The sequence below is a fragment of the Pteropus vampyrus genome, unplaced genomic scaffold, assembly GCF_000151845.1.
Source record: "Pteropus vampyrus isolate Shadow unplaced genomic scaffold, Pvam_2.0 Scaffold15, whole genome shotgun sequence".
Classification (NCBI taxonomy): domain Eukaryota; kingdom Metazoa; phylum Chordata; class Mammalia; order Chiroptera; family Pteropodidae; genus Pteropus; species Pteropus vampyrus.
Window position 1 is genome coordinate 6,581,792 of NW_011888796.1, and position 10,817 is coordinate 6,592,608.

The 10,817-nt window shown below is 43.6% G+C and overlaps 1 protein-coding gene across 1 annotated transcript; it reads left to right on the plus strand.

Annotated features, from left to right (window-relative positions):
- Positions 1–9,286: 9,286 nt before the first annotated feature.
- On the plus strand, positions 9,287–10,576 carry TMEM30B (transmembrane protein 30B). The gene has a single exon (XM_011384695.2). It carries the CDS (start codon positions 9,314–9,316, stop codon positions 10,373–10,375), a length of 1,062 nt encoding a protein of 353 aa, XP_011382997.1. The 5' UTR covers positions 9,287–9,313; the 3' UTR covers positions 10,376–10,576.
- Positions 10,577–10,817: the final 241 nt, after the last annotated feature.

Here is a 10,817-nt window from a genome sequence, read left to right on the forward strand (position 1 = left end):
ACAGGTATTACACTATTTATTATTATTAAACTCTTTGTTGACTTTGTGGAACAATTTGATAAGAAAAGCCTACGAGTGTTTGCCACTTTTATCAATCTTTCCATAATCTTTGACTCTGAGGACTGAATCAGTTATAGGCTGAGATGCACAAGCTTAGTATTAATTCCCCAGGTCCAGTCCCACCCTCAGCACAAGACTTATAAGGAACCTGCACTTAATACCACTGTGTTTCAAGGTCAAGAATAACAGTCCATCAGTGGATCAGATACAATGTTTACTCCAGTTACAAGGATTAGAGCAATGGCCTTTCTCTGGTACATCAATGCCATAGTTTTAATATCAAAAACCAGAAAGATATTAATAGACAGCTGATCCTATTTATTAGTATCACAAAGAAAAGTCAGTTGCTCTAAATTCAAAACCATCAACTTCCTAGTTTTATATACATGTTAGATTTTTAAACGTATATATACCCTTCTCATAAAAAAAAAGCTAGATATTCTATGAGTGATTTACTGAGATTTGTTTATGGATAAAATAGGGGTTTGGTTATAAAAAATTAAAATTTTTTCAAGCTAAAATCATTGAGGCTGCACTTTGTGTATCATTTTGTTAGAGCAAACACCAAATTATTTCTTAAAGAGAATCTGAGCACTGACAGACAGTCCTTTCTTACCCCCCTCCAAGTGTAGGTGCAGTGGCCTTCTGTCTACCGTATGTCCTTGTTAGGTACTTCAGATTTAATAAGAAGTTGTCAATCCCTCCCTAGCTTGCTTGATTATTAAAACATATGGCTCTGAGAGTTTAACTGACAACACAGAAACTCTATGCTCTAGGAACTTAGGAGGATATTTCAACTTAGAACTCATTGCTGCTCCTTAACTATTGAAAACTTTGGGAAATGAACAATAATTGTGAAAGATTACCTGAAGGATAGCAGTGCACCATTCTCTTAGATCAGTAGTTTTCAAAATTCTTTCTTAACCATAGAGTCCTTGTTCAAATCATGTTTTAGAAGCCCAGGGTCAGAGACAGAGATGCCGGGAAGGGAGGGGGAGCTTGAAGTCCCACCACTGATGGGACCCCCAGAGCACAGCTTGAAAGCCATTGCTAGATCCTCTAACTCCTCTCCACAGACCGTGGGGCAAAGAACCACAGAGTGGCACACCGACTAGATAGATCACAGGGCCTCCCTAGAATGGCTTCACTGAATTGTGCTTTGACCAAGCACCATTATGTCTCACTCTGGCTAACACTGTAAGAAACAGTCCCAGGAAATGACTGCAATATTACTGCAAGGATATTGTTAATGATATTGTTTACCTAGTTTAACAACATCTTCTCTGGAAGAACCCCAAGGAGAAATTGTTTCCTATTCTTTGTACCAGGAATCATTTAAATTCTTCTGAGCTAATGTTTTATTTTCTCCTGTGGATGTAGTGATCCATCCTTCCCTCTTAGGCTGCTCACTAGGAAGCTTAAGAAGCCAGCCTGCTGACCACTCCATGCAAACCACAGGATTTTGTGGCAGGTGCTTCATGAATCAACTTCTGATTCAGCTCCACCTTATTTTACAAAATGTATTCCCTTTGCCTCATTTTTTCACTTTGAAGTATTTTTTGTATGTTGTTCTATTCCATATTGTAAAGCCACCTCAATCCTTTAAAAAACATTATTGTATATGAGCAAGCAAATTCTTAAGAACATCTACTAACTCAAGCTATACAAAGGAAGGAGCCAGAAATGATGAGGGTCTAGATCCAAAGAGGACCAGATCAGGAAATGAAGCATGGTCTGGAAATCAAAATCTTGAGTTGAACATGACAGCCATCTTTGGAGTTCTTAAAGGGCAAGAAGGGAATTTATTCTGTATTACTCCAGAGAATGAACCTAGAATACATGATGGTCATTACTGAAAAAGCTGTCAAATCTTAGGACTGGACAAGAAATGGATCTCACAAATTGGTGAGTTCCTTATCACAAGATGTATTCAAGCAGAGCCCAGATGACCCACTCGCTGGAAAGTTACAAAGGTGTAGTGGACACCCTTTGAGTGTTGAGCCAAACTGCACTCCCTCCTTTGAAAGACTCCCTTCACCTTTTACTGAAGAGGTAGATGCAGGCAGCCATGTAGGTGTCATGGGACTTTCCCCCCGCCCCCCCGCCCCCATCCGTCTTAGAAGAGTTTGGACCAGGGCTGGACCTCTGACACAAGTTGGAGTTTCTCTTGAACTAAAGAACAGGAGCTGTAAGGTGATCCAGCACTGGTGCCCAAGTCCGAGCTGTGGCAAACCAAAGCCAGGCAAGGCCAATATTTGGAGAAACAAACCAAAAGTCTTGCTGAAGAAGGTGGCCGGCTGAAGTACAGAGAAAAGCAGCAACAAGAAACAATGCAGAGAGGAGAGCTGCCTGATAATTTTCTGGTTCTGCGAGAGCCAGATTTACTGCCTTCAGTTCCTTCCTTCTGTGACATGCCTCATCGCTGAACGACAGTCACTTAAGCTGACTTAAGTTTCTGTTCCTTTCACTGCAGAGATCCCTGAGTAATATCAGAGAGAATCCCCAGGCGGATTATGACTCTGGAGATTAGTGGCTACCCAAACTGGGTGACCATCAGATTGCTCTGAGTAAGCTTCCTGGGTGCCAGCCCCTAAAGATGGTGATCTAGTGGCAAGAGGCCGGCTTCAGGGAATTTATTTTTAAACACTGGCCCCACCCCCAGTGATTTTGCTACTTGGCCAGTTTGGGAACCACTGGATAAGGTATTATCTAGGGTCTTGGTCTTTATAAGCTTCAAAGTTGATACAACACAGCCATCCTCACAGTTATTCTTCCTACACAAAACTAAAATTTTTAACACAACCATGACAAATTCAGATTTATTATTCAGAGAGAAAGGTAAGGGCCCCCTGCAACCCACCATAGATATACAATCTCTAGACCGAATATTAACAACTCAATATTGATCAGCACACATGACAAGTAGAGGTCCCCAGAGTGCCAGGCCAAATATTTAAATATTTGAATCAGCGACCTAGAAAATGGAATTGGAAGTATGTTTATTCAATTTACTGACGCTATCAAACAGGGAAGAGCATCTACGCACGTCTTTGTTAGGCACTTCAGTTCTCCTAAGATGTCAGCCCTCCCTCCCCACTTAACAGATGTGAGGACATATGGCTTTGCCCTCATCTGGAAACAGACATCTATTTCATTCAACTTCAAAATCTGATAACTTTCTGAAAATGTTTAAATGTTTATTTACTCCTGATAGATATGTGAAGAATTCTTAAAGTTTCCAATAGATATTGTGACTGTGTGAAAGGGAAAGCCAGTATGTCTATTACAGGCTTCAGTGAGGCCACCCCCACACCACTGAGTTTTGGAATGAAAAGGGAAGAACCTCAAGAGATGTGCTTGTCCCACTGACACTGCTAAGCATTGGTGTCCCCTCCCTCCTCCAGTCTTCACCCTGGGTATACACGCCCTCTCGGCGTTCACACTAGACACAATTCCATCGTCACTTCCTTTCTAGTTCCAGTTACAGAGTTCTTCCTTCCCCTCTGTCAACCCTGTCACTAAACTTGTCCTCCTCTTTTGGGTCTCTCCACCGTCAACCCACAAAGCACAACCCTACCACCAAACTCCATCCACACAGTTCAAGCCCAACCCCATCCTTGCTGGTTTATCCACTATGTCCTAACCTGGCCATCTCATAATCAATGTCAGTGCCACTTCTAGTGTCAGCTCAGTTCCATTTTTCATTTTATACTGCCCCCTGCAGCTCAACTCACCCAACTAAGCCCCACTATCTTTCAGTAAGTTGGTGACAAAGAGCCAACACACTGCAGCAAGGAGCTGTCTTTTGTGCCTCCAGAATGTTCACTGAAGTTTCTCTGTATATTCCACTAGGGGGTACTACCCTATAATTTTTGAAACAGGAAGTCTGCTGAATACAGTTCTTAATGAAAAATGAAGTCCAGGCACAGTGAATTTTTTAAAACTTTTCTCAACACATGCTGTAATTTTATGAAGCAATTTAATGTGATTCCTTTTAAATAAAAGCTGCCCCAAGGGCAGAGTAATAGGCACCAATCCTGAGCAGTATAAACTTATATAAGAGAACGCCAATTAAAAACCCTGGCTCTATTACAGTAAGATAAATAGTCATGAATTAAATGAAATACATGCAAAAACTGTGTACAGCCAGACAAGTAAAGTTATTTTTACTTCAGCAAGAGAAATAGGCATGCTAAACAAAAGTTGGCTTCAAAAATAAAAGGTTTTGTTATGCAAAAATAAGGCAACTCAGATGTTCTGGGACTCTTTGCATAAATAGAACAAAATTCTCTTATCTTTGGGGTGTAAGAGAAAACCTGCAACACTAAAAACTGGTTCAAGTCTTTCAGGTTCTTTTAAAAGGAAGTATGCCCAGGCATTACAGTGCAGTAACTGAAAATGCAGGATGCTGGAGTTAAGCTGAACTTAGACTCCCCGAACTCCCCTGACCTCCATGAGCACTTGGCCAGCCTCCATTTCCTCAGTCTAAATCTTAGTTCTGCATCAGTTTAATGGGTATGATAAGACTACCTACCACCCAGGTTTGTGGTGTGAATTAGAGGAGATAATGTAAAGTCCTTACAGGGTGGCCCACAGTATACGCTCAATGAATGCTATTTAGTCAACGAGTCAGAGTAAGGAAGACCTATTGAGATGACCAGGTATAGAAATCTTTGTATTGAAAGAGATATTCACTATCATTTTGGCAAACTACTCATACAGATAAGCAATCAGGAGACCCGATAAGTTAAGCCATTTGATCGAGGTCACAATTCTATCCTGAGGAACTCTAGAGCAGCACTTGGGACTTCCTTACTGTCAGGCAGCATTCTTTCCCCATCCTATACTGCTTCGCCTGGTATACGATTGTTTGTTAGCACAGACTAAATATATTTTGTGCTTAATAACTGAATTTGTTGGCAAAGTTTTGATGAATGTAACAAATATGCACTGTTGTGGCAGTGTCGAAGACTCTAGCAGAATGTATCTATAAACAGTTTGACTTTTAAGCCCCTTTCCTACTTTTAGAAATTTATCCTAAGGAAATACAGTTGACCCTTGAACAAGACTGATTTAAACTGCATGGATCCACTTATATGTGGGTTTTTTTCAAGATATTGGAAAATTCTTGGAGATTTCCTTATTACCATGAAGCAATCATGTCAGTTACACTAGGCTAACCCAAAGTAATCATGTTGCTGCTTCTTCGTTTTCAATGCATGAATCATTATTCCTGTAAAAAAATATGAATTTCTTTCTCACATTATCTCTTCATTTTTGATGTTTAAAAGTAGTAATACATATAATATTTACAGTGATTTGTACCATATAAGACAATATCGATGTAGGTTACTGACAGTCGACTCATTGTGTAGATGATATATAATTACGATATCAATATAGTACTGTAAATATATTTTCTCTTCCTTATGATTTTAATAACTTTTTCTAGCTTACTTTATTGTAAGAATACAGTATATAATATGTATAACATACAAAATATGTTTTAATCAACTGTTGGTGTTATCAATAAAGCTTTTGGTCAACAGTAGACTTTTACTAGTTCAGTTTTGGGAGAATCAAAACTTACACGCAGATTTTGACCATGCAGGAGTCAGCACCCCTAACCCCTGTGTTGTTCAAGGGTCAACCGTAATATAAAAGGTTACATGCAAAAAGATGTCCACCACTATATTCTTTAGAATATCAAAAAACTGTAAATAATCTACATGCCCAACAATAAGAGAGTAGTTAAGTATAGTAGACTTGTGAATTTTGGAACCATTAAAAATTATGAAACCACAAAGAAACATGAAAAATAATTATTTTATTCTTCATCTCATTCCAAAAGGAGGCAATTTAACAATGAGAATGACAATTATATTTCATTATAATTACAACCAATTAAAAATTAAATACTTATATTGATAACATCCAAAAAATAAAATGTAAAAATTAAGTCATTTTAGGAATATTGGGATTGCCCTTTTCTTTCACTTTGAGTTCTCTTGATAATAAAGAGATAGAATAATTGTTTAGAATGAACTCATTTCTTTATTGGTACTAAGAAGAATTTAAATGATCCAAGCGACATTTAACGTATCACGATAACATACACAATTAAATGAAAGACATGAGGTCAGAACCCTCGTTCCATAATAATCTCTGAGGGATACAACAATATATCTCAGTTCCTGACCTTCAGAACTTATGAGCTGAGAGAAGAAATATGACATATACGTGGATCTCGGCACTGCTCCACCTCCAAAATTTTTAATATCTCATCTCGTACCAGCGCCTTTTCCCTTCCAGCTTTCATGCCACCTGTTCCTTAACATCATTAAGATTGCCAGTCTACTTACTGGTCCCTATGTTTTCTTTTGATCCACCAGCTTGGTTTCATTTTCTATGCCATTCAGCTCAAATACTAAGGCCTACCATTTTAGCTACCCCCTCCACAGGAACCACACTATCTTGAACCTTTATCTTTCCTATTCACCTGCCCTGAAAACCCCCATCTGTTGGACACAGTCAATCATTTGCTATCTCACAGCTGGGGTTGCAGGAATCTCCTAGACAAAGCCACCCAACATCCTTTCTCGTGTCCTCGGCCAATTCCCTCTCCCCCTCCTGGAAGTCTTCCCTAAATCTCATGCTTTCCCTTCTATCTCCTCCCCCAATGCCTTTTGCTGCACAGAAATTCTTGAATGAAAACTTTCTCTCTTTGAGCAAAGCCTAAAACCCAGTTGCCTTCTGCATTCATTCTTATTCCCTGACCTGCTATGTCAGAGGTGATGTGCTCTGTCGCCTTCTCTGGACCCAGTGTCTCCTGCCTGCTCCTGCCTCTGTACCATCCATGAACATGTCACCCATGTCTTCATCCTTGCCTGAACTATTTTCTTCCCTCAGAATAAACACGTGTCTGCCATCTATAAGGAAGCTTTTCCTTTAGGATATATACTCCTCTAAATGATTTCCACTTGCTTTTCTCCTCCCCCTAACCCATATTTCTAAAAAGAGGTGTCTTACCTTGGCTGTCTCCACTTCCTCTCTCCTTCACTTGATATAGCCTGACTCCTCCCACCCCTCCACCAAAATTGTTCCCATAGAAGTCAAATCCAATGTTCCTTTTCATTTCTTATCTTACTTGAACCCTCAGCTTCACCCTGTTGACAATTCTGTCTTGAAATATTCGGCTTTTGGGACACTCTGGTGTTACCTTAGCTGGCAGAATGAATAAACTTCAGGTCAGCCAGGGAAGGGAGAGCTGGAAAGGCTCTCAGCTCAAGAGAACTTGCACTTTTAGGGGAGTGGTGGCATGGCAGTTGGTAGACTTAAGACCTACTAGATTAAGTTTTGAGAACTGAAAGCTTCCTAGAGACTAGTTCCATGGACTCTATGTCAAGCCAACTAATGACTCAATGACTTGGAGTGGGTGGAACTCAACCATAACAACGCAGAGAACTGTTTATTCTTTTATCTTATTGAAATAAGGGGTAGTGGAGACTGAATCATAAGAACTTGGTGGCATTTCCTCTCTTGGGGTATGATTAGAAGTGAGGGAAGTAGAGTTCAAGTCATCTGGGCCTCCCTCAGTAGTCTTTAACAGTTAAAGCTTCCAAATTACATTCCATTCAGAGATGGAACAATTTTTCATTATTGAAATATTACTTTTTAATTTCAGTATCTTTCTGTAAAGTACAATTTGGTACTTGATTATGCTGTCTATTGGCTATTTTGATTCTTTCTTACTCCTAAGTAATATACCCCCTATCAGACTGCAAATGTCTTGAGGACAAGGGTACTTTTTAGCCTCCTATTCTATCTTCTACATTGCTTAGCAGTTTAGCATAGGGCTGAACACTTGGAGATACTTAGAAAAAATTCCTGCTGTTTAATTTAGCAAGTATTTTAACCTTCTAAATTTCGAGGGGTTTTGAATGACTCCTGAATGCAATATATTATTCTGGGCGCAGAAGTGTAATATAGAAATACGTATGTTATTTGCATTTTATGAGCTGCAGGAGAGGCAAGAACACTTCAATATCTAGGGAGGATTTAGCAATAAATTCAGGTGGCCCGACACCCCCTTGTGTATACTGCACCAACCTAAATATATAAGCCAGAATCCCAAGCAATGTTCAGCCCTAATTTGGGTTCAATTTTCAATAAGTTCTATAAATCCCTGTAGTTCATCTCCTTAGGCCAAACATTTCCAATGTCCTTACTGTGGGCAGCAGCTAGATCTTTTGGGACCCAGGATCAAGCCTTTCTGCAAATAATCAGGCAAAGAAAAAGAAAAAGAAATCACATATAGTCCAGTGCATTTTTCTGCTTGTGTGGTTTGGTTTCTCCATCAGCTAGAGAGACATTTAAAGGCTCTGAACTTCTTGCAGTCTTCAATTCTCTTTTCAAAGTCACTTTATTTTGAGAGAACTTTCCACTTTTCTTAGTTATACAATCAGATCGGGCCACCTGGCCGGAAAATCATTTTACCTTTAAAAAAATATGCTAGAATTTGAATGCAGGCATTGAATTAGAAACAGATTTACCATAGTGTAAATCTCCTGAGCATTACAATTTGTGGCTGAAAGTTGACTGAAAGGGAGTCCATAAGTTAACCTACAAAGGGAAGAGGATCTAGAGTCACTTTTTTTCCCCCCAGATAAAATAGTATTAATAACCTGAAATCTTCAAGTTTCCGGGACCCACGGTGCAATCCTTCAGTGGAACTCTGCTGCAGGTTGCAGTTTCTACGATTTCGGGAAAGAAGGCTGGTCAGCCACTCCAGCCACTTGGGAGGAGGGAGGGAAGGTGGTACCTAAGCAAGGTATGAGCCACTCAGAGGCAGCCTAGGGCCGCCATTCACCTCGAAGAGGAGGAGCTGGCGTCCAGACCCACCCGGACCGAGAGGAAACGAGAGCCTTGGGTGCTCCAGGTGAAGGAGGAAAGGAACACGAGCCCAGCTCACCTCCGGAGGCGGGGCGCGGCTCCCGATAAACAACAAGGGCGGAGTCAGCCCGGATCACCTGGGCTGAGGCGGAACTGTGGGGTCTGTTCGCAGCACGAAGAACCTGGGATTCATACTCACCTGTACTGGGGACGGAGGCGGGGCCAGGCCCAAAACTCACCTGAGCCCGCGGAAACCAGGCTCGGGAGTAGTTCCCGGGCTCGCCCAGCGCGGAGTGGGAGGCACCCTCGGCTGGACCCATCTGAGCACCCTCCACCCGTCCGTGAGTCTGTCCCGGCCGCCATGACCTGGAGCGCCACGGCCCGGGGCGCCCACCAGCCCGACAACACTGCGTTCACGCAGCAGCGCCTCCCGGCCTGGCAGCCGCTGCTGTCGGCCAGCATCACGCTGCCCCTTTTCTTCTGCGCGGGCCTGGCCTTCATCGGCCTGGGCCTGGGCCTCTACTACTCCTCCAACGGCATCAAGGAGCTCGAGTACGACTACACCGGCAACCCCGGCACCGGCAACTGCTCGCTGTGCGCCGCTGCCGACCAGGACCACGCGCCGCCGCCCAGCTGCTCGTGCGCCTGGTACTTCTCGCTGCCTGAGCTCTTCCAGGGCCCCGTGTACCTCTACTACGAGCTCACCAACTTTTACCAGAACGACCGGCGCTACAGCGTGTCCCGCGACGACGAGCAGCTCAGTGGGCTACCTAGCGCGCTGCGCCACCCGGCCAACGAGTGCGCCCCCTACCAGCTCAGCGCGACCGGTCTGCCCATCGCGCCCTGCGGCGCCATCGCCAACAGCCTCTTCAACGACACCTTCTCCCTGTGGCACCAGCGCCGGGCCGACGGGTCCTACGTCGAGGTGCCGCTCGACCGCACTGGCATCGCCTGGTGGACCGACTACCACGTCAAGTTCCACAACCCGCCACTGGTGAACGGCAGTCTGGCACTAGCCTTCTACGGCACCGCGCGCCCGCCCAACTGGCCCCGGCCGGTCTACGAGCTCAGCGCCGACCCCAACAACACGGGCTTCATCAACCAGGACTTCGTGGTGTGGATGCGCACGGCAGCGCTGCCCACGTTCCGCAAGCTGTACGCGCGCATCCGCCAGGGCAACTACTCTGCGGGGCTGCCGCGTGGCGCCTACAGGGTCAACATCACCTACAACTACCCGGTGCGCGCCTTCGGCGGCCACAAGCGCATCATCTTCAGCAGCATCTCGTGGATGGGCGGCAAGAACCCCTTCTTGGGTATCGCCTACTTGGTGGTCGGCTCCCTCTGCATCCTCACGGGCTTTGTCATGCTGGTCGTCTACATTCGCTACCAGGACCAGAACGACGAGGACGAGGATGAGGAGTGATTCCTGCTTCAAAGCGTCCTTCCTCCTTGCCAAAACTCTCTTGCTTCTTTGGTTCTCCTCCTCGCCCCTCACTCAGTTCCAACCTCACCTTTCCCGTCTGTTGTGGATAAGGGTCCAGAGATAGGAATTATATATACCACCTTGGGGGCTACCAGACTCTTGCTGGGGTGCTTGGAGTGCAGAGTGAGACAATCTAGCAAATTCTCCAGTCTTCTTCACGATTTACCTAGTTGACATGTTAGGTTCTTAAAGTCCGTAGGAAGGGGCAGTAGAGATTCCTATTTAACGCTTCTCTGGTGAAGAGACTGAGACCTAGAGATGTTAAATAACTCATTCAAGATCAGGCAGCTAATGATTGGCTCTGGACTCACTCTAGAGCTTTTACTTCTACAGGATAATGATTTTCTTTGGTGGCGGGGAAAATGGGGGGTAGAGAGTGAAG